The 26073-nt window shown below is 32.0% G+C and overlaps 1 protein-coding gene across 2 annotated transcripts in view; it reads left to right on the forward strand.

The window, feature by feature from the left end:
* LOC140441680 (uncharacterized) overlaps positions 1-26073 on the forward strand; it is a 198634-nt gene that overhangs the window by 131290 nt on the left and 41271 nt on the right. For both annotated transcript variants that reach the window (XM_072532550.1, XM_072532551.1), the window contains exon 4: positions 24154-24308. In XM_072532550.1, coding sequence (XP_072388651.1) covers positions 24154-24308 — 155 coding nt within the window. The remainder of the gene's footprint in view (positions 1-24153; positions 24309-26073) is intronic.

Below are 26073 nucleotides of genomic sequence, written 5' to 3' on the forward strand. Positions count from 1 at the left end.
ATATCCTGGCTTAAGAACTTAAGGTAATGGTTTCAATGCAGTAGTGCAGAACTTTTTAGAGAGGCAGTCAACAGAGTCCGCATAGCCATGATGATTTCTAACCTTCGATAGAAGATGGAACTTAAAGAAGAAGACTCATCCCGTCGTCTACTTCGTTTCTCCAGGATTTTCGGGGTCGTCCTCTTTTTCTCCTTCCTATGGGACTCCATTCGGTTATTCTCTTTATCCATCTGCTGTCACTAGTTCTTCTTACATGTCCATACCAGTTTAGTCTTTTTTGTTTTATATATGTTAGTATGTCTGTTTCTATTGATGTTCTTTACTTTATTTTGTCCTTACTTCTCCTATCCATTCTTGTTACTCTGCAGCATCTTCGCAGGCATTCCATCTCTGTTGCTACTATCTTACTGCTGTTTTTCTTGTTTATGATCCAATTTTCAGCCCCATATGTCATAATACTTCGCACTAATGTTTGATAAATCTGTGTTTTTGTCTTCATATTTAGGTGTCTATCCCACAATACTGAGTTAATTTGTCGGATTGCTGTTCATGTTTGTCCTAATCTTTGTGTAATTTCTTCCTCTGTTGTTGCCTTTTTCGTGCTTATAAACCCCAAATATTTGAATTTATCCTTTCCTTTGATTGTTACGTTGTCATCAGTCTGTAGATCTTCTATGTCTTCTTCACTTGTAGATAGGTACTCTGTTTTCGCGAGGTTAATCTAGGCCAGCCTTGGTATATTCGTCTTGTAGTTTCTTCATCATGTAGCTATATATATATATATATATATATATATATATATATATATATATATATATATATATATATTTATATTGAATGGCCAAATATATGGTCTAGGAGAACGAATTCGTTAAACTTCCCGTACTCGAATCGGTATCAATAGAGTGTTATGACTAATTTTAGCATCCTTGCTTTATCAGAAACTCGGGCTGATACAAATTCAAACTCGAAAAGTCCAATGAATCTCTCCTAAATTTTTCGTACAGGCGTGTCATCTACTTTGGTAGCCATGAGTCATAACACTCTATTGGTACCGATTCGAGCACGGGAAGTTTAACGAATTTGTCCTCCTAAGCCATATATTTGGCCATTCAATTCAACAAAGCGATAACAGCATTTACTAAAAGATTTTATCTTTTACATATATATATATATATATATATATATATATATATATATATATATATATATATATATATAATATATATATATACATATATATATATATATATATATATATATATATATATATATATATATATATATATATATATATACACTGGAGTGCAAAATTAACCGGGCACTCAGATTTTTCCTAAAAACTGGCGTTTAAAAAAGTTTAAGATGTTCCCAATTGGGTATTTAATAATAAACTCGAGAATATTAGACAGAAAAATAATAAACAATTAAAAAAATTTAAAAATCTGCAAAGGAACAAAAATTATTTTTTTTAATATAAACATTTTTTATGAAAAACAATATTTAGTAGAGTGTATTACCTCCCCAAGCCCTAATTACTGCTCTCATTCGATCAGGCATACTTGCATATATGCATGCTCTATTGGATTTAAGTCTGCACTCTTTGGGGGCCATGGTAATAAACGAATCCCAACTTTATCCAAGTAATTCTGTGTTATTCTTGTGATGTGCAGACAAGCATTGTCTTGCATCAGACGAAAGTTTTCTCCAACAAATGGAGCAAATGGCACTACATGATCTTCCAAACATTACCGAATATACCTTTGAGCTTTCAAATTGCATCCATGAATAGTAACAAGTTCTGTATGAGCCTCTAGGGAAACGCCTGCCCACAGCATTATACCACCTTCACCAAATTGGTGATCACCAATTAAACTGTTCGCGAGCGAAGCGTAAACGTTGCCTCCGATGATCTGCTGTTGATGGAGGTCCCGTGATACGTATTCTGAACCTTAATCCATATTCATTTAAGCGTCTTCTAACGGTATAAGCGGAAACTGTCTATGGACATCATTTAATTGTTAAACAAGTACTGGTGCTGATAATATACGATCCCGTAATGCTTGTAACCTGAGAAAACGATCTTCTACTTGACTTGTGGTTCTTCGTCTACCTTGATCTGACCTCCTGGTGTATTGACCTGTTTCCCGAAATCTTTGTATTGCATCAAACACCGTACTTCGAAAAATTTCTAAAGCATTTGCGATGTAACGAATGCTCCGTCCATCATCCTATAAAGCAACAGCTTGTGCTTCTTCTTCGGGTGTCATAATTTTTTTAATACAAATTTTAAACAGGAGACAATACAAAAACCAACAGCCGAACTTATAATCAGATATTTTACGGCTACGATAAACCTCTGGCTTTCTTTGATTATGGCCAAACTATTGAGTATATAAAAAATGTTTTTAACAATACTGATGTCTAACAACGGAATGAAAAAAAGTTTTTTTTAAATGGAACTCCCTGTATATTAGAGCATTTTTGTATACATATATAAAAATATGAAGAGCTTGTATAAGGTTTTATAGACATAAAGTTATTATTTTTGAAATATTTCCACTTTTATTAAGTAGTAAAACAATAATAGTTAAAATGCCGTGGATTGGTTCTCCAAGATAATGAAAACGTAAATTATATTTCATAGTTTTTCTACTCTAGTGTTATTTTTAAATATTTGAATATTTTTGAAATAGAGCCATACAATATACAGTGTGATCACTATTTTTAAATACAAAATTTTTAATTTTTTTTAATAGAAAATCCTTAATTTATAGTATTGTATTTTGTAGAAAATATCACAGCTTTTCTTTTGGTATCATCATCATCATTGGTGCTACAGCCCTATAAAAGAGCCTCGACCTTCCCAAGTCTATTACGCCAGTCAGTTCTATCCATTGCCAACTGTTGCCAGTTTGCTGCGCTTATTTGTCTACCATCCTCATCTACACCATCCCTCCATCTGAGTTTTGGTCTACCCCTACTTCTACTTCCCATAGGTTGTGACATAAGGATTCTTCTAGGAGGGTTGTTCTGCTGTGATCTTGCCAGATGTCCTGCCCATCTTCGTCTTCCTATTTTTATAAAGGATACTACGTCTTTACCACCAAATATATGTTTATATCTGTGATATATCTCGTAGTTGTACCTCCTTCTCCAAACACCATTTTCACAGATGCCACCAAATATTCTTCTCAGGATCCTTCGTTCAAACATAAGCAGGAGATTTTCATCTGCCTTGGAAATGGTCCATGTCTTCGACCCATATGTCAACACTGGTTGTATAAGGGTTTTGTATATGGTTATTTTTTTTTGGCTTAAGTTTCTGCTTCTCATATGTCTACTTAGTCCAAAATAGCATTTGTTTGCTAGGATTATTCTTCGCTTGATTTCTTCCGTCATGACGTCTTCTTGGTGATCAGGGAGCCTGAATGTATGAAATGTGAAGTATGTGAATTTGTCCACTACTTCAAAGGTAGAATTATCAACCGTGAATTGTTGTTGATTCTTTTGGTATAAGGTTTTATATACCTAGCATGCTTCGTTTTGTAGATATTTAGAGGAAAACTATACATTTTACATTTTTGCAGATTTTCAGGAAAATCCCAGTAGTTGGCTGTATACCATCGTTTAAAATACTTATACAGAAATAAAACATCTCAAATTTTAGGTATAAAACATAAAATTAAAACTTTTTTAAAAAGTGTCGTCAAAATTTATACAGGAGCATAACGTGACGTTTTCGATCTAGATCAGATCATCCTCAGTGCCTTCTTTTGTAATTGAACTAACACTAAAATTGTAGCTGTGGCATCAATGTGGTTTTACATTGTTCCAAATTTAAATTCTAATGTAACTCTAGGTCTATGACATTGGATAAAAATTTAATAGTTAAAGAGCATCATGTTTCTTTGCTCGACTTGAACACATGGTTCTTGTCAATTAAAACGACACGAATTGGTCTGTGTAACGATAGATTTCCAATATTTTTCTTCTTCAGTAATTCAATCAATTATTATGTTTGCTCCTAACGCCACCTGTTGACGTATAAACCAAGCATACGTTGTTTACGTATGACAAACCTGTCAAATTCAGATTTAATATTATTAATAAAATATAAATAAATATCATTTGATAGTAAATTTAATTGTATTTAAGGTTTAAAATAATAATTGTACTTATATGAAATTATTTTAAAACGAGAAGTGTCATAAAAATTTAAACAGATATTGTTGTTAATTGGATGACACATATGACTTTTAAATTTTGACAATTATTGCGAATCGAATCTTTTATTGACAAATATTCTTATTTCAGTCTCTGAGACCGATGATAGCTTTAATGTTCAGAAAACCTATGTTAGTTGCGGAAGTTTAAGGACAAGAAAATCATTAAACTATTAAATGACGCTTTCGAATTTCAGTAAAGTGCACTTGTCAGTGTTATTAATAAACAAAGGATGATAAAAAATAAATAAAGATCGTCCGCCATATTGTTTTGTAGTGTTTGTCTATCGTTACATCTATTTGCGAACAAAGTCAAATGACTATATTTACTTATAGAAACAAATAAGTGCTTTTTCAATTACACATTGACAAATAATCACACCTGAATAATGGAAGTGACATTTGTTTTTGTTTGCATTGTTTATTTCTTTATGTTAGCTGCAAAATTTATTATAAATAAGACAAATAAAAAGCTTTTATCCATAGTTATCGAAATAATGTTATTTGCATTTTTACAACGCTAGATTTGCCGATAAAGTCGCCCATATTAACACAGCCAATTTGCTGGTTAATAATAATATTTTTATACGTCATACTGCTTTGTATTTCTGAACAATTACATAAAATAAGCTATTATTTAAAGTACCATTATCGTCTTGATAATTGTGAGTATGCAACAGTAGTGGATACAAAATGGACATCTTATGTATTGTCTTGACAACAGTAGTGAAAGATTTTATTTGTTTGCTGAAACAAAAAATTAATGATATACAATTAGCAGTAGGTATATTTTTGAAAGTGTTGTTAAACCTGTTCGGTACTATAACTAAATACTTAATACTATCCTAAATATTAATCACTAAATATAGAAAATTTATAGGTGTTTTTTAGTAGAGGTACTGGCAGCTCTATTCGGAAATTAGGTCTCACGTAAGGTTTTCAAATTTTGGATTGATGGCGGCAAAAGTGAAAACTGAGTTATATATTATTTAATAATTAATAAACTCCACAAGGAAACTAAGTTCCTGTAGCTGGCTGTATACCATGTACCACAAAAAGTTTATTTAAAAATCCTTTATAAAAAGTATATAATTAGAACACCCAATCGGACTACATCACAAAACGTTTTCGGAATCTATATTCCATCATCAGTGTGTCCTAAAAGTATATAACCACTTTAATTAAAGAAAACATGAAATTAAAAATTTTGACCAAGGTTAATACAAAATGTGGTTAATACTCACTAAGTGTACATGTTTTGAGCCACTAAATATTTGGGTAAAAACCCGTTAAATGTTTTTAATTTGAATTTAAGTTACATTATTGGGTCTTATATACTATGATGTTAAAGTTACAACTGGAATTGATAACATGATAACCTAAGACTCTGCTAGAGGTTGTTGGTCCTGAGACAAAGTGTCTACGAGGACTTGTTGATAGCAACTGATTGAAATGACAATATTGACATGTTAGATGGAAGTCGGAACAAAGCAGTCAGTGTAACTTGAGGTATTTGTCTAAATATGACATTAGCCAGCAATATTTAAAATTGAATAAGTTAAATTTATAATAAAATAATAGTAGCAACCATCAGTGTTGTAGTTTGAATTATGAATTTATCCTAAATTTACGTTAAGAAAATTGACAAACATTTTTTTTTATTAATTAATGCAGGTCGACTGAAGTTTGGTGAAATTTTGTGGGTACTGATAGGCAACCAACCATACAAATGTCTAAGTTAAGTGGTGGTAAACTAAAGATTTTTACAAAAGGCCCTCTATGTTTTTGCAACATTTGGTACCTGGAAAATGGAAAAACAGATATATGTAGGAAGTTGGGTTCTTTAAATTTTATTGTTGAGTATTGAAATAGTAAATGATGTATTTGAAAATGATGTATTTCATTGTAATCTTCTGATTTTAAGATTTCTTCTCCTACTTCTGTTAGATTTCAGTTGACTTGTTGGATCACTTTTTGATGTATTTGTTTTAATTTTGTACAATCAAACGTTGGTTTCTTTTTGGGTATTACAATATTTTTGAGTTTCACGTGCTTTCTAGCTATTAGCGGGTTATGGTCTGACTTGACATTTGCTCCAAGGTATGCTTTTACTGCTTTAATTGAATTTTTGTATCTATTTTTGACTAATATGAAATATAGTCTATTTGATTTCTGACTATGCGGTCTTTGTTGTCTGCATGAGATCTCCAAGTGTATAATTTTCTGTCGGATAGTTGTCATTCATCAATTCTGGTCATTTCTTGTAATAAATTGTCTAATGTTCCTGGCTGGTACAAGCTTCTTACATTCCATGTTGCAAGTCTTATTGGTTTACATTTGTGTATTCTTCGATGAGAAATTTTATTATCTAAACGAGGATTTTGCTTGCTATCGATCTGAAAGGCCTCGTTTTTGACATGATCTTTTACTTTCCTGCCGGATCTTGGTTTCCGGATTCCATGATCAGTAACGTTTTGACTTTTTTGCTTATTTGCCATGATGAATTGTTAGGGATTTTCTGTTGAACCTTTAATGCAGTGGTTTCCCCTTGCCTTCTGCATTATTGTACCGTTGACCAATTTATTGGTTCTTCCGCCTTTGGAGTCGATTTCTCAGATCCAGGACAAAAGATTATCCTATTACCTACCGACTCATCTGCTCGAAGCCGTTGGTCGGTAAGCAGGGGATTGCAGGGCAATCACTCGGTCCCTATCTGCGTTAGCCATCAACATTGATGTTGCCCACCTTCTACCACGTGGAGGTACAGATTCGGATTTTTCCTTTATCGAGATGACCTTTCGCCATTTCCTAATCTCTCCAGAGCTTTAGAAAGTCAATTGGTCAATTGAAATCAATTACCGAGGTGAAAGTCAAAACGTCAAAATGTCAAAATTATAATTGTAGTTTATATAAATATAGTACCATGATCTTTTTTAATAAACCGTATGTTAAATGACTAACGCAACAATAACAGAGCTCAGTAGAATTACGAAAAGACAATAATTACAAAACTATGATATGTATTAAAAAGATGTAAAATCAAAAATTCTCAATTTAAATAAATGTTAATGTGGTATGAAAAACTGGGGATTATTTTGTGACCAAACATTCAAGCCAAAGATATTCACAAGGTGCATCAGTTCCAATTAAAACTATGACAGATACTAATTTCCCAAAGATACTCAGTAAACTCAACTGAAAAAAATGTTAACAAAAATCATTAACCGTTTCAAACAACATAACAATATTCTTGCATGGATGAAGCAAAAAATATCAAGAGAGAGAGAGAGAGAGAGCGCGAGAAGGGGGGAGAGAGAGAGCGGGATACAGAGGAAGACATATGTAAATAGACAGATATGGAAAGTGTCTTAAGCCTAAAAAATAAAAGGGATTTTTACCAGGAATCGTTAACATTCGGTGGATAAAAATACCTAAAAATTATAAGTAATACATATTAAAACATACAAAATACATTCTAGATACATTCTAGTCAAAATAAAAGATACATTCTAGATATCAACCTGAATGTATAAATACGGTAATGTTCCATCTTACATCGCGCCCTATATACATTTCTCTGTTGAATTTTCATTGTATCAAATGAAACTAACAACAGCGACTTTGGAAATTAATTATTTTCGTAAGCATTACTTCACAATTATCGTATAATGCGATATTCGTATCGGATGTTCGGATTTGTGTTCAGGTGAAAAACAGTTTGATTTTAATTAAAAGTTGATGTCGCTGTGTACAAACTTTTAATTGGCTTCGAAACGTCGGAACACCTACAAAAATTATCGCCTCGGTGCTAATGTTATTCTTCGGTTATTATATTGACGTTTCTGTTGATGACTTTATTAAAGCTGAGTTTTATTGTCGCATTCTTTTTATCGTCGTAAATACCTCAATCTTCAATAACAAATACGGGAGCTCGAGATGTTGACTTAGGTGTATTTTTTGGTAATAGTAATTGACAATATTGTGCCCCTTCACTCTGTGAAGCTTTTTAATAATACTAATTAAATTGCTAAAAAAAATCATTGTGCTTAATTAATTTTTTATAACATTATCATTTATTTATCATTTATCTGCATTCTAAAACGTATGATTTTAACTAAAATGTTTTGTCACACCACAAATATTCAATACAGAATCCACAAGGAAATTTAAATTTCCCAGTTGACTGTATACAATAAATCACAAAAGTTATACTTAAAAATCCTTTACAAAAGGTATATAATTAAAAAGACCATTTCATGGTTTTTTAACAGAACGTTTTTGGAATAACAAGTCCATCATCAGTGTATTTACCTGTCACTAAATTTGTGGGTAAAAACCGTTACAATTGTACTTCTTCTCTTCTTCTGCCTTAAGTAATCCAACTTTGGACATAGGCCTCCCCCAAATCAATCCAGTGTCTTCTATTTTGCGCCACTTGCTTCCTGTGTGTGTTCTTAATATCATCAGCCGATCTCATCTGTGGTCTTCCTCTGCTTCTCTTTCCTAACCATGGCCTCCACTGTTGTATTTCGTGGTTCCATCTCTTATCATTCAGTCGGGCATTGTGTCCTGCGAAGCTCCATTTTAATTTGGCAGCATGTTCTCCTGCGTCTTTTACTTTCGTTTTGCTTCTAATCCATTTGTTTGTTTTTTTGTCTATAAGTCTCACCCCGAGCATTGATCTTTCCATCGCTCTTTGTGCTTTTACTATTTTATCCATATTGGACTTGGCGAGTGTCCACGTCTGTCAACCATACGTGAGTATAGGGAGGATACACTGATCGTAAATTCTGGTTTTCAACTATTGTTCTATTTTAGTGCTTTTCAAGATCCATCTCAGTTTTCCAAATCCTGCCCACGCTAACCTTATTCTTCTGGTAATTTCGGCAGTTTGAATTTCTTTGTTAATTTTCATTATCTGTCCCAGGTAGATGTATTCGCTTACTGTTTCTAAATTTATGTCATTCAATGTTATTTCTGGAATGTTCCGTGTATTTGTCATTATTTTTGTTTTTTCCAAGTTCATCTTAAGACCTACTTTTTCCGAAGCTTGAAATATTTTCGTCATCATGGTCTGTAGTTCTTCGAAACTTGTAGCAAATATTACAATGTCATCAGCGTATCTTAAATGACTCAGTTTTCTTCCATTAACATTTACTCCCTTATCTGCCCAGTTAATGTCTTTGAACACGTCTTCAAGTCCAAGTGTGAATAGCTTTGGTGAGATAATATCTCATTCTCCCTCGCGAACTCCTCTGTTGATTGGTATAGCTTTAGTTTTCGCATCAATTTGTATTTTCATTGTAGCTTTCTTGTAAATATTGTGTATGAGCATTCTGTATCGGGAGTCTATCCTCCTATTTTAATGGAGTACCATTAAAATGGTACAAAATTTGTTATTTATTACATCTTTGTTCATAAGTTGACGTGATGTTTATGTTTTTAACACATGCACTGCATCGCAATGTAAGAACCAATTTGGGGGTTTCTGGGCCTGTTTCGATGTCTCTGTATGGGCTTTAAAATATTTTCATCGAAAAGCGATATTACATGTAAATAGTAGGCCATGATCTACTTGATACACCCTCCCAGTGGCATAATGCAATAATAACCATAATGCACAAAAAATGTGACATTTCAGACCTAAAGAACTACATACCTATTAGTTTGCTCTCCCATACATATGAACTATTCATGAAGATAATAACAAAACGGCTTGTGAACAAACTGGATAGTTACAAACCTTGTTAACAGGCTGAGTTCCGCTCCAGATACGGAACAAATGATTATCTACAAGTTATATAAACGCTAATAGAAAAGTGTACAGAGTATAACAAGCCTATCTTTTTTATATTCGTAGATTATGAAAAGGCAATTGTCTAACTGCCGCATTGACTACCGATATATCGCCTTGATTAAAAGTATTTACGAAACTGGTACAGCTTGTGTCCACCTTCATGAAGATACCAAAAGGTTTCGAATAGAACGTGGAATTAGACAGGGTGATACTATCTCCTCTAAATTTTTTACAGCTGTTCTTGAATATATGTTCAAGCAAGTCGAACGAGAAGATAACATGGGAATTAATATAAATGGGGAAGATCTGAACCACCTAAAATTTGCCGATGGCATCATTTTAATATCTGATAGAGTTAATCAAGCTACAAAAATTTCTTAAAATTAACACCTTAAAGACAAAATTTATGACCAACCTTGTAGTCAGCGATAAAATTCTGATTGAGAGCCATAGCATCGACCAAGTAATAGCTTACAAATATCTAGGGCATGAGATTCGCTTAGACCGAGATAATCAGACAACTGAAATACAAAGAAGGATAGGTCTCACATGGGCTGCCTTTGGTAGATTGAATAACATTTTCAAGTTTATTATCCCATTTTATTTAAAAAGAAAGGTTTTTAACCAGTGCGTTCTGACATATGGTGCAGAAACTGACTCTGACAAAAAGAACAATAGATAAAATAAGAGTTACACAACGCGCTATGGAAAGATCAATATTAGGTATTACCATCATAGATAAAGTAACAGGAGTCACAGATGCAGTTGAAAAAATAGCCATGACTAAATGGGCTTGGGCCGGACATGTCGCCAGATTAACGGATGATAAATGGACCAAAAAGATTCTGGAATGGCGACCAAGGCAAGAGGCATATCGAAGCAGAGAACGACCACCGACTAGATGGACGGATGATATCAAGCGCATTACCACAAACTGGATGCAAGAAGCTCAAGATAGAAATAGGTGGAAAATTTTACGGGAGGCCTACGTTCAGCAGTGGACCTAATGGGTTAAGAAGTCATTTCTTTCTAATAAATTAACTATCTGTGTATTGTCAATTTAAAGCGTATGTAGTAGTTTTTTAGTTTTATTAACACTTTTCAAGGTTGTGCGTTCTAATTTGTAATTTAAAATGTCCAAGTCTACAGATTTTGCGGACCCCAAAAAAGCGATCAAAAATAAGTTCTTTTAGTAGTACGGAAAAGAGTGTTATTTATAATATTTATATATCGACAATAGAATCGCGAAAGCTTTGGTATTGGAAATAGTGAAACAGAGAGCTTTTTCTTATGGAATAGGTGAAGATTATCCAAATTTGTTAGAGAGGAGAACAATACCGGAATATTTTCTTCTTCGAAAAAGACTAAACCTAGGAAAACTATATTAAACAAAATTCATGATACCGATAAATATGCCATACTACGAATTGTGCATCAATTAAAGAAAAAACGAAATACCCACTATACAGAAAGTTCTTTTAGCTGTTAACCAGGAAGAAAGCTTCCCGAATTTTAAAAGCACTACATTTTATAAACTTCTCAAATCACTTATTTTTAAATACGTACGAAGGGGCAAAAATAGCGATTTGTTAGATCAAGACAATATCATTTTGTGAAGGCGAAATTTCTTGAAATCGTTAAAAAATTTTCGGGAACAAAATAAAAAAATTATTATTTAGCCGAACATGGATAAATTCAGGACACACAAAACTCCATGTGTGGGTTGACGAAACGGTCAAAGGCGTTTTGTCTGATCTATCAACAGGTCTTAAAAATCCATCGGGCAAGGGCAAAAGTTTGATTATTATACACATTGGGAGTGAAACAGCTTTTGTAAAAGATGGTTTACGGACGTTTGAATTCAAAAAAGTAGCTATTATCATGAAAAGATAAACGCTGCAAGTTTCAGGAAAATTAGTTTACAAGTACATTGCCCCGTTTAAAAGATAACTGTGTGATAGTTCTGGATAATGCCTGTTATCATTCTTAAAAAATTAAAAAAGTTAATACTACATCATGAAACAAACAAAAAATAAAACACTGGCTACACAAGATATTCATTTCGATAAAAGTATGTTAAAAGTGGAACTTTTGCAATTATTTGCTGCACTTAAGACAGACTTTAAAAATGTCTCGTAGATGAAATGGCAAAAGCCCAAAATAAAATTGTCTTGCGTTTACCACGGTATCATTCTGAGCTCAATCCAATTGAGCTCATATGGCCTGATGCTAAAAATTTTGTTGCTGCCAACAACAAAACTTTTAATTTCGCAGATGCAAAAGTCTTTTTCGATAAAGCCCTAAACAACATTACACCAGAAAAATATTAAAAATACAGTAGAAACAAGTTCTGGGAACTAAATAATATTGTGGAGGTCTTAATGGAACCACTGATTACAGAGAAGTCGCCGCTACTAGTGAAAGTGACAGTTGCAGTTATTCCCCATCGGAGTAAAAATACTTTAAACTGTTTGTATTGTTTAAAAACAGCTTATCAACATTAAAGAATTAAATACAGTAAGTACTGAGATACAGGATGACATTTTGATTTATTCTTCTGAAACTGAGATATTTTACATCACTTAGTACTACTGGATGAATTTTTGGTTGAGCTTATAAATATATAACTTTAGAAACTTGTTAAGGAACAATTAATATCTTTAAGTTTCAAAACAGATTTTATTTATTTCATACACTCTTACAAATTTTGTTAACTGTAAAATGGATAATATAGACTCTCTTTAGATAAAAAAATGTCTATATTTTAATCAGCCTTGTACAAAACTGACTGTAATGTATCGATACTATTATTTTACTCTAAAATTACAATTTTTGTCTTTACAATAATAACACCTTTTATAATTACAGTCAATAATTTCGCACCAGTATTCCAAAATTTATAAATTTTCGTGCAGTAGGTTTAAGTTATTTCTTTACATCTCCATGGAGATTTTCTTTTATTTTGATCTGGGTACATTTTACACATATCCAACTGTATAATATTCGATCATTTTCTGATTTTAAATTTTTTCTGAAATTGTTGTGACGTTTAAATTTTTATAATATTTTTTGACCACTTGACAACTTGGACGACCCCACTTTTCTCCTCATTTGATTTTCTTTTATATTTTAAAGGTTCTTTCACATAAATATGGCTCACTTAACATTTTTCATTTATACAAACAAATTCCTATTTTTAATATCATTATAATTTTCTTTGAATATCTTATTATTATTGTTTATACTGACGTGTTAAGTGAATTAAACTGAAAGTGGTGTTGGATATTCTGTAACCACTATCCGACAGCCTATCGAACTCTCTAAAATTTCTCCCGGGTGTAGTAGTAGACTGATGAACTACTAGCTATCTCACATGCTTTCAAATATGCCCAACAATATCCAAATATACACATAGCCATTAGCTCTGATTCACTTTCCTCTATACACTCCATTAATGCTATATCCACCAACCATCCTATCGTCCAAGATATTCATGACACATATTAGCTTCTTATAAACCAAAATACAACTGTCACTCTGATAGTGGTACCATCCCATGTCGGTATTAGTGGTAACGAGAAAGCTGATTGCCTTGCCAAAAAAGCCGCATCATCCACGGACACCATTATCAATACAAAAATTTGCAACGATCTCAAGGCTAGACTGAAGAAGCTTAATCTTTCCACCTGGCAGATTAACTGGAATAAAGTTATCTCAGCGCTGCATGAAATTAAATCCTCAGTGAACCTACTTACCTATCTCAGTTTATCTCGAAAAAATAAGGCAATCATATGGAGATTGCATATAGGTCATACCTGTCTAACCCATGTCTACTTGATGACATTATCTCCACAACCAAAATGTCAGCACTGCAATACGACTCTCCTAATCAGACATATACTTACCAAATACCGTTTTTATGCCAAAATACGCCAACAGCTCGATATCAGTACTATCTTCAAAGAGGTCCTGAACAGCACAGATCAAATCAACAAGGTTATCAAATTCCTTGAGAAAAGTCAACAAATTATAAATGTGATGTTACATGTTTTTATTATTTTCTCTTTATGTTAAATGTAAACTAAATTATTTTACTAAATCTAAATCTAAAACTAAATCTTAACTCGTGCTAATGACCATAGATGTCACATGCACGTTAATTTAAATAAAAAAATCGAGACATTTCTTTGTACCCATTGTGTTAAAACTTAATATGACATTAACAGAAGAAATAATTCTAGAGCTAGATACCGTAAAAGATATTGGCAAAAAAAATAAAATTAAATTGCAGGAAACCAATGTTTTAGAGCAAATCTAGCAAATAATCCTCCCACGAGGAGATGGAACATAATGCAGAACAAGAATTTCATTATTGAAAAGCTGTTATATTATACATTTACTTCTACACTTCAACAGTTTAATTTATTTAGCATTAAGTTTTCATTTATATTTATGTCTTTTCTTAAAACGTTTAATTACAATACTAATTTATGTTTTTATTTGTATTCTATACAGGATGATTCACAAGTGATAGATATTATTTTACCCTGAATGATGATTCACAAGTAATAGATGTTATTTTATCCTGAAGGTTCCACAATCATCCCATATGTTGTAAGATATTTGCTTCATAATATAGATCTGAAATCATTTCTTGTGACGTTTGTATATTAACTACTATTTCTATAGCACCATTATTAAGTACAAAAATAATAAACCATGAAATGATGAATGATGGTATGAAATGATAAATAAATCCATCTCTGTAATTATGTTTTACTAGTTTTGATAGCACACCATTTTGATTTAGTTAAATGAAACGAACATCGTGAATTAGAACTTTGGTATTTACTACGCATATAGCCAAATTATATTAACATTGGACTTTCAATTACCATTATAAATTATATCCTCGATTCACCTTTTATATTTTATCGATGTATCGACAATAGATTTTAATAAATTGAAAAAAAAAAATGCTTTAAATATAAAAAATATAAAGACAAGTCAAATAAGCAAAACTTAAAAAAAAGTGGGTGTTTTAGACAGAAGACATTATCTGTGCAAATCCTTCCGGCGCGGAAACCGGCCTGTTCTTCTTCTTCTTGTTCCCTATGTCAATGAGATTTCTAAGAATACGTCCGTACACCCGGCTTAGTGTACTAGTTACCGATATTCCGCTGTAATTTGAGCAGTCCAACTTATTTCCTTTTTTATGGATGGAAGAAATATAAGCTACTTTTCATAAACTGGGTGGTGTGATACCGTTTATATATTTGTTCATACACCAAGTAAGTGCTAGAAAGAGTTTATTTGTACCACATTTTATTAATTCGGCTTGAATGTTTTCTGAGCCAGGAGCTCTACCATTTTTTAGTTTAGTTACAGCTTTCTTCACCATATCAACTCACACTACTATCTCTTCGCCTTCAACGAATACTTCCGTTAGTGATTGTGTAGTAAATTCTGCTCTACTTTCTGTTAGCAAATTCTCGTAGTGTTCTTTCCATTTTTCTGTTGGTATTAGCTGAATAGAAGTAGTATTTCTTTCTGTGTTCTTTATTTTGTTTAAAAGTTTCCATGTCTCATAGTATGTCGCATAGTATACTAGTTTATTAATAATTGTGATTGCTTTGAAGTAATAACTGATATAAAAATGATATAATTGAATATAAACAGCAAATGGCCTTTTCCCACCAGCAATTTCATTTACTGTTATTCGCTGTCTATTTTTAGGTGGTATCATTACCTTTTTCTTTCATTTCAAAAACAGATAGCAAGTAACAGTAAATGAAATCTTGGGAAAAGGTCATTTGCTGTTTATATTCAATTATATCATTTTTATATCAGTTTTTACTTCAAAGCAATCACATTGTTAATAAACTTATATACTATTGTTAAATGAATCATTCGATACGGCTGAAATTATATTACATGAAAACATTAACAGTCTAGTATATGTATTCAAAAGGTAATATCGCGACGAATAATACTTGAACGAATGGAGGAAAAGACTTTGCGTGTACCCAGATGCATAAATTAGGGTAGCTCACGCACGGACATGCCAGTTTAACCTACGATACCTCTTTATTATACAATGTCCCGAGTTTCGACAGTTTGTTTTATAATTTTTGATATTTATTATATTGTAGTGTTGCAGTTAGTGATACTAAGATATCTAAAATATATTATAATTAATTTAAACTTTTAGTATATTCTTTACACATTATTTTATACTTTTTATACAAGTATATATATATATATATATATATATATATATATATATATATATATATATATATATACATATTTGATGAAGTGAATGTCGACAGCGATTATAGTAAACGGTATACCCAAGCTCAAAAGCTTAAACAAGCCCGTTTCGTCAACTACGAACGAAAACAAAATAAATATATGTAGACGGTTGCGTTTGGATTTAATTCGAGTCTCTTACCATTCTTTTACACGTGTTTCTGGGTCTATCCGTCATCAGAGAGACTTGTAAGACGACTAAAACCAAATCCAAACGCACCGGCAGGTATGGCAATTATAGGAAGATAATTACCAGAGTATATGTTTAGGGACCTCTAACGAGGGAAGATGAAGTGAATGTCGACAGCGATTAAAGTAAACTGTATACCCAAGTTTAAACAAGCCATTCAGACCGATACCATGCATTAACGATTTACCCGTATAAATCACCATCATTTTCCTACTCGTTTCGTCGAGTATGAACGAAAACGATATTAGTAGACGGTTGTATTTGGATTTAATTCGGGTCTCTTACCATTCTCTTACACGTGTTTCTGGGTCTATCTGTCATCAGAGGGACTTGTAAGAAGACTGAAACCGAATCCAAACGCTTATAAGAAAATGGTTATTAAATATTATATATATATATATATATATATATATATATATATATATATATATATATATATATATATATATATTGAGCAACATTTATTGTTATTTACTGGAAAAACATCAAAAATAAAATAAATATTACCTTCTACATATTCTTGTATGCATAACTGGTTGCATACCATTAAGACAGGTTTAATTAAAAATCAAAAACTACCCAATATGGGCCTCTTATTTCTTAAAAAATAAATACAATATTAGGAACAACTAATTACATTTTAATCACATTGTTTTTGCTTTCTGTTCCCTATGTATCAGAGTTAAAACATACTATCAAAAGATATCATGACATAAACTAAGTTTTACTATCCTGACCAAAATTTTTATGATGTACTGTCCATTATTATATTTTATAATTTTGTTATTAATGTTGAGTGTCAAAGTTTATTTTAAACAATCTCAACGACTAGTAGGTTGCACTGACGAATTGTGATATTTTGTAAATTTTTACACATTTTATATATATATATATATATATATATATATATATATATATATATATATATATATATTACAGTGTCTTCAAAAAGGAATAAAACAAAGCTTGACAAAAAGTCAAAAGAGTGTTTCTCTAACATGTCGGCCAACATTCTGACTGCATCCCTAATAAACTGGTGGTTTTGTTTTTATATCGACAGTCACTAATATCCTGTATTTCTTGTATATATATATATATATATATATATATATATATATATATATATATATATATATATATAGTGATGATGTATTGTTTGTGAATGATGTTTTAATGAGCAATGAGTGTTTTTTAATATAGGGTTTTTATCGCGGTTCTCAAAGAATTAGTTTGTAAGCACTTTTTGAAATTATCTTTATTATATCTATTATGAAACACACATATATACCTAACATAACCAATGTAAAATTTAAAATAAACTATCTTTAAATTGAAATTCTTATGAAACTAATTAAATTATATAGACAATGTAAATTTTAAACAAACTATCTTTAAAATTGAAATTCTTATGACACTTATTAAATTATATTAACAAAATGTTGTACCTTTCTGTCACTGAACGCCTAAATGAAACTGTTCTCCAAAATAAAGATTTTAATCACCACTCAATGTCTTCGTTCTCAGCCTCGGTTATCTCTCTTTTGTAAATTTGCCTTGCCAAATACTCCACAATGTTTTAATTATCAGCTTCCACGAATTTAGAATATTTTTCTTCTTAATAGCATTTATATTTATTCTTCTTTTTAATACACCAATATCCAATCACCATATAACTAATATAATTTTAATTTCTTCTAATCTCCATTCACCATATAATCATTATAATTTGATTTCTACTAATCTCCAATCAATATTCTTCTAATATACTTTCCAATACTATCTAATTTTAATACTAAATCACTGATTATTGCATACTTTATACTTTCTTCCTAATTCTGACTGACTATTGACTTTTTACTGACTTCATACTGACTGCTTACTAAGTGTGTCTCCACTTTTTTTTTCAAATCACCGAGTATTTATATATTTTCAATGTTCCAGAATCATCTGGAAAGAAATCATATTCGAATTGTTTTATTTCCTAAATATATGAACGTTCTCGAATAGTCTACCTCGCAAAACAGGGTTAACTTCCGTGTTCTAGAGCATTTTATTGACAATTAGGCTTTTCAGATCAGAATATAAACTTATATGTAAATTAAACACCCCAAATCAATAAATTACACTATTTAAAATCCGTAACTATATATAAACTAAACATCTTAAATTAACAAATAACCCCACTTTACATTCGTAACTATTATTTATCTGTCACTTATTTATTCAGAGTATATTTGGTTGCCTATGCACATGGCTCACTTAAATATATCTACAATATCTTAATAATTATTAAAATAACCAATATTATCTAGTGTGTAACTTATAAATTATTTTTTTAAACACTATTAGTAAACTAGTAAACTAAAAACAATTTGAACATTACAAAAAATGGCGTACAGATGCATTCTAAAACACTTACAGAATTTAAAAGATTTCGCAAATAAAAACTGACATTGAAGTATTTGAAATATTGAATGTCAAGATTAAATTGTCTTAAGCATTATTATTATTATTATTAAATAATTAATTGATTATTTTTATTTGCGAAATCTTTTAAATTCTGTAAGTGTTTTAAAATGCATCTGTACGCCATTTTTTGTAATGTTCAAATTGTTTTTAGTTTACTCCTGAGGAAGCTTTTAAATAAATAGCGAAATATTGAGTAATTTAGAAAAAAGAAAGATTTTTATTATAGACCACTATACCCGATAATTTGAACGTATTTATATATATATATATATATATATATATATATATATATATATATATATACAAGCGATATACAAACAGTTTCTTTCATCATTACTTTATATAACTGCTAATTTATTAGTTTATCGGCAAATTTTAAAAAGTAATAACCCATTTAGCAATATTAATTAGCAATTAATCTATGTACCTATTGTATAATATATTGTTAGATCGTCCAAGTAAGTGGACCCCAAGCTGATATTTCAAGGTTACACATTAATCGAATTGTTGCATAACATATTGTAGAATCAATTATGTTGAGTATCATCATGAAAGACAATCAATCAATTGTCTGGAATGATTACCACCTTCACTTCGATTTAATTAATTTTCCAGCGAACGGATTTACTTATTGTTCAAATTGTACTTCTATAATCATTAGGGTTTGTTTATTTTGTCATTGTTTAGGGCTACGTAATACGTTCATAAGTATTTTGTAATCTATTAGAACCTGAATGCACGACGTATATAACAGAAAATAATATACGTAACAGCGAAAGAAAAAAAATATTTATTTGATTGTATGTTTACAAGGGGTTACCAGTATTACTTTTAAGTCAAACAAGAAAAAATAAAAAATTATTATTAAAAATTTTACTCATATTCTACGGAAGATACATAAAATTGCTTAGAAAAAAATCAGGATAAATTGTTGAAAAATAAATCGATTTGAATACTTGAATTAAATTCACTTGTTTGAATAGACCTATGAGAACTTATGTACAAGGTGGAGATTAATTTGTCTTGAAAAGTTTAATAGCTATACTTTTCCCACTCCTGTTGTTAATCCTGCACTGAATTCGTAGTATAAAAAACAATGTTTTTAAATTGCTTTACTGAGGTGTAGGAAAATTTTGATTTGCCTTGTTTTTGTAATATTGCAATTCTCAGTTAAATTTGACCTGCCAAACCTCAACTGAAATGGAATACACAGATGTCATATCACTGGCCCGACAACCACTTCTGGATTTTCAAGCAAGCAAGCAATTTGATTAAACCCAGCCTGTGAGAAATGTTCACCCCTAAGAATTACGTTCGGGTGTAACAATTCATTGGAGCGAGGTGTGTTAACTCGAGTAAAAACAGGAGTCACCCCACCGCGCTCCAATGCTCCAGATCATCCCTTTCCCCCCTATAGCACTCTGATGCGCGATATGGGCACAACTATCAGCCAAATGCTCTTCATGTGGAGGTCCTAGGTAATAGAACCCCAATATGGTTTCCTAACCGATTGCAAAACTCAGGACAGCGTATTGTCGCTATGATCCTGTTATCTTAATGTGGCTTATCCGCGAACTAAAACTGCTTACTTGGGCCTCAAGTCTCCGCTCTAAGCCTAGGCTCAGTTCGGCGACTTGGTACTCAAGGGGTTTGGCCCTACGTGCCCGGGTTTTGGGGTTTTTGTTAATTTTTTTTTGGTGGCTTGCGCCGGTTTTTGTTAGTATTTTTTTGATTTTTTTGGTGGCCGAAGCCGGTTTTTTGTGTTTTTTGTGATTTTTTTTGTAGATGGCCCTGAAACAAAAAATCAGAATTAGTGTAAAGTCTATACTATGACATTGAAAAATATGTAAATATAAGACAATATAACAATATAGATTTTATCTTCTTTAGGCAACCGGGCCCACTTTGTGTTTGGCGATAGTCCTTGAGTGTTTTGAGCTACGAACTGTCTTCTATGTGCGTTGTTGTTATTTTGAAGTATTTTCTCTCTAGTGTTTTATTTTCTCTCTTGTATTATTATTTTATTCTACTATCTGTTGTTTTGGTCTTTTGTGCTTCCATCTGTGGAAAGCGTCATACCTCATCATCTCTCTTAGTACCTTTGGGTTTTGGCCTGTTTAAGGATTATTTATACATGCAAGAATATTCAGAAAGTGCGAAGCGGATATAAGTAATAGACAGTTTGGCTTTCGTAATGGCTTCGGAACAGTGGAAGCTCTTTATAGTTTCACAACTCTTGCCCAAAAATGTCGAGACCAACAAAAAGATATTTTCGTTGCGTTTATAGACTATGAGAAAGCTTTCGACAACGTTAAACATAATAGTCTCATGGAATGTCTAAATAGAAAAGTACTTGACAAAAATGACATTAACATAGTCAGAAATCTCTATTGGAACCAACAGGCTGTGGTACCATTAGATGGAAATAGCACGGATGCGCAACAGATAAGTAGAGGAGTGAGACAGGGCTGTGTACTTTCACCATTACTATTTAATATATATTCCGAAGAGTTATTTATGCAATCACTTGAAAACTGTACAGAAGGAATCAAGAGAAATGGTGAAAATATAAATAACATCCGTTATGTTGACGACACAGTCATTATCGCTGAAAGCGAGACAGACTTGCAGACGTTACTAAACACAATTTGTGATACTGGAGAACAGTTGCTTTAACAATAAACATAAAGAAAACAAAAAACATGGTTATCAGTAAGAGGGGCAAAGTCATTACAAGGATCCAGATAAAAAATGAAGATATTGAGCAAGTGGACAAAATGAAATACTTAGGAGTCTGGATTACGGAAGATCTGAATCCGAAATCAGAAATTCGCTCAAGAATAGAGCAATCAAGAGCAGCCTTTTTAAAGATGAGGAAATTTCTGAGTAACCAAAAACTCAATCTACAAATCCAATATCGGATGGTAAAATGTTATATCCACTCTATTCTTCTTTATGGTGTCGAAGCCTGGACTGTTAATGTTGACTTAATGAGAAAACTGGAAGCTTTTGAGATGTGGCTTTTTAGGAGAATTTTGAAGATACCATGGACCGATCATATTACGAACGAAATGGTGTTTCACAGAATGGGAAGAGACAGAGAACTTTTGACCACCATTAAAAGGCGAAAGACAGCATATTTGGGCAACATACTTAGAAATGATAAGTACGAATTATTGCAGCTGATTATGAAGGGTAAAATCCAAGGAAAAAGGGGTCCTGGTAGACGACAAATATCCTGGTTGAAAAACATTCGCGACTGGACTGTTAAACACACAGACGTTCTTAAGAAAAGCAGAAGATAGAGACGAATTTGCAATGGTTATAGCCTACCTTCATTAGTGGAGACGGCACTAGAAGAAGAAGAAGGATTCTTTTTCATCTTTCATCATAAAAATTATTTCAACAGACAACTTACATTGCCGCAGTTTCCGTAGACGCAGTTTTTTCCGCACATAGTAAACATCTCAACCTACTCACAGATGGCTACCTTTTCTCGGGGGTTAACAGTTTTATGCTGTAGAGCAGCTCACATTACAATGGCCGAATTAACTGAACTCGATGGCCCGTCTGGTATAAAAAGAAATCTAACTGATTAAATTAATTTATTAACAGAAAAGTAAGAAATCCAAACAATCTTTCAGTTGAGGAGTATGGTTAATTCCGATTCTGAAATTGAAGTAGAATCTGACAAGTCAGATGAATGCAAGGTAATTGCTAGCTGCGTTTTAAAATAATGAAGATTATAATGATATAGATCCATCTACTATTGATGATGAAAATATGTGGACATATACAACAATTAATATGAAAGAAATACTTTTTACCGATACAGATAAATTAGTGGTCGATTCTCCAGGTGAAAAGCCATATGATTAGTTCAGGCTATTAATTGACGGTAACTTATTGCAAATTATAGTCTCATAGACGAATAGCTACTAGTAGTGTAGGTGAACGCTTGAGAATTTTAGAGTGGAAAGATTTAACAGCGCCAGAATTGCTAATTTTTTAGGGCTAACAATGCGTACCATAACAATAAGGTTATTTAAATTCAAGACTACTGGAAAACCCATAGTCTATTTTCAATCTTTTTACCAAAATATATGAGCAGAGACCGCTATCTACTCATTATAAGATGGTTTCATTCTTCTGAAAATGTACAAAAGCATGAACGGCTCCCGGAAGATCACTTATACAAAATCAGATCAATACTAAATAATTTTAATCCAAATCATCAAAATGCAAACTGTTTATTTTCCAGGAAAAACATTGTCTTTTAATGAATCGATGGTCCTTTGGAAGGGTCCGCTTGTTTTGAGGCAGTACCTTCCAAATAAACGTCACATAATGGGATTTGTATGCTAAAAAAGACAGACAAAACAATTTTAGATATAATAGCGTATACTGGCCAGAGCGATGTTATTGCTGGTAAAGATCATGCCCAAAACGTAACAACCGTGCAACATTTAATGCGAAATTATCTAGACTACGGGTATTTTCTTTATATGGATAATTTTACAGGAGTTACCTACCATTTGGCTAAAAGTACGTAAATGGAGTAATAGATCTCTGAGACCAACTAATGTCATATAGTGTCAGTGACACGGAAAACATTACGATAATATAAAAAAATACCATCGACATTCTTTCGCTATACTTGCACAATTCTCATAATCTTTTCAACAAATATTCTGGTAGGAAACTTACACTCTATTAATTTAGACTTGCAGTTTTGGAAATACTGTTGTTAACAAGAACACTTATTTAAACTAATATAAGCAATATTAGACATGTACCTGTCAAGATTGGCTTAGTCAATAAATAAGGCAGAAGACTCTCAGAAAGAAAGTCATACATGCAGAACGAAGAAGATACACAAATATACTTTATACCTTTACACAGCAAATGCAGAAAAACCATGTCTCTGGCTAGGCGAATATTTCGTGGAGTATCATAAGTAAAATATTGCCCAGTCTTTTTTTTGAATATGTTTTATTTCGTCTTTGATGAAGAAATTTTGATTTTCATAAATATTTCATAAAGATTTTTTAAATTCTTTGTAGTTTCTTTATTTAAATAAATATTATTCAAAACCTAAACAACTAGTGATTTATTTACGTAAAGAATATTGCCATTTTTAAACTTAATTTTTGTTACAGGTATGGCTGCTAGTAGTATGAGTCAGTCAATGGCATCCTATTACAATCCATCTGCAGCTTATGGTTCACTTAGCGCAGCTTCTATGGCAGCAGCAGCGGCCGCGGCTCAGCAATCTGCTGCGGCGATGTCAGCAGGATTAACTGCACCAGCGCAGGTAATATTTTATAAATTATTATATTTATTTTACAATTTATTGCAGCGGTAATGTATCATATATCATTTTCATTAAGAAGTTTGAAACATTAAATTAAAAAAAACACACACAAAGACCTTTTTGCATGTTAATACGTCGGACAACAATAATAAAAAATGACAATTATTAAAAAATACTAAAACTTGAGTCGCGTCAATTAGAGAATGACATCTTTTAAGTCAGCTAAGTTAAGGGGTTTAGTTTTGTATACAATATTCTTCACATATCCCCCTAAGAAGTCTAATGGCGTCAAATTAGGAGATCGTGCTGGCCATTTCATCGATTCTCTCCTCACTCTCCACCGATCTAGAAATATTCAGTTGACGTACTGCCAAACATTTATTTTGTAATAGGGTAATGCTCTCTTGCTGAAAGTATTATCATATTCGCTGGAACTTGTGGGTTTGCTGGATCTAGATACGTTTGCCAAAGTTGGTATGCCATTATTTTTAAGAAGTGCCAAATATTCATCGCCATTCCAATAGCCGTTAATGAATATGGGTCGTATGATATGATCTCCTACAATTCCTGTCCATATATTAACCTTTTCAGGGTATTATGTATGTTTTTTTCTCATCCAGTGAAGATTTTTCAAAGAACAACCGCAGCAATTCTGACGATTAGCATACCCGTGAACTGGTACACTAAGAAGAAATGAAATATGTTCTAATATTAACATTGTTATCTTACATTGCCATCATTTGCTTACAAAAATACGTTCTCCTATTAAAGTCGTCTTCCATGAGTTTCTGAGTTGGCATCACTTTATAGGAATGCATTTTACGAATAAATAATCGATGAATGGCTAACATCAGACATTGGGGCTGTTTTTCGACTAGAAGTATATGAATTTTCTTCAAACTCTAGCACAATATTTAATTTGGCATCATCACCTTTTGCATTGGCCTTACATGTTCAAGCTCGCGAAACTGCTCTTTTATTGTACTAATTGTTTCTTAGGATATAGGCTGTAAATTTGGAAATGTTTTATGAAATAAGCAAGCAACATCCATTTGTGTTCGTGTGTTGCCTCTATAACCAATCATCTATAGAATTGTTATTTTGTACATTTCTGTTAAATGAACAATTGTTTTGATATGCAATTAAAGAAATTCAAACGAGTGACAACTACTGTCATGTTGACAGAAAACAAGTTGTTAAGGTTAAAAGTTTTAGGCTGAAATAAACAAATAGTATATTACATAACGAGAGTTGTAAGAAGCTTATTACATGCGAGCAAAAAAGTTGCGCGCGAGCCGCGTAGCGGCGAGCGCAGTAATTTTAAAAGCATGTAATAAGCTTACAACTCAAGTTATGTACTATACTTTTTCTACGATTATTTTCATTTATTAAAATAAAAAGTATAACAAGTAACTTTTATTTATTTAACAAAATACGGGAACAATTTAAATTAAACATTTATTTATAATAATTAATTGTAAAATTTTGGCAATTACGAGTATTTATAACTCTACCCTTATCCGAGTTTGCCGGTTGTTCAATAATACGTGGTGAATGGTGAGATGACGTAAACTGTACGGTGTGTTCTTTTTGAACATTGGTATTTTCAGTGTATGTAAAGGTCTGTAAATTACTTTCAATTTAATTTATAATTCTATTGGCTGTGAACGTTTTATCATTTATTGACTCATCGACATTTCCATCGGCCATGTCGTTTAAGAGCCTAAATCATCACCGGCATCTACCAAAATAGTGGCAGAAGTTC

Source organism: Diabrotica undecimpunctata, chromosome 5 (assembly GCF_040954645.1).
Source record: "Diabrotica undecimpunctata isolate CICGRU chromosome 5, icDiaUnde3, whole genome shotgun sequence".
Lineage (NCBI taxonomy): Eukaryota > Metazoa > Arthropoda > Insecta > Coleoptera > Chrysomelidae > Diabrotica > Diabrotica undecimpunctata.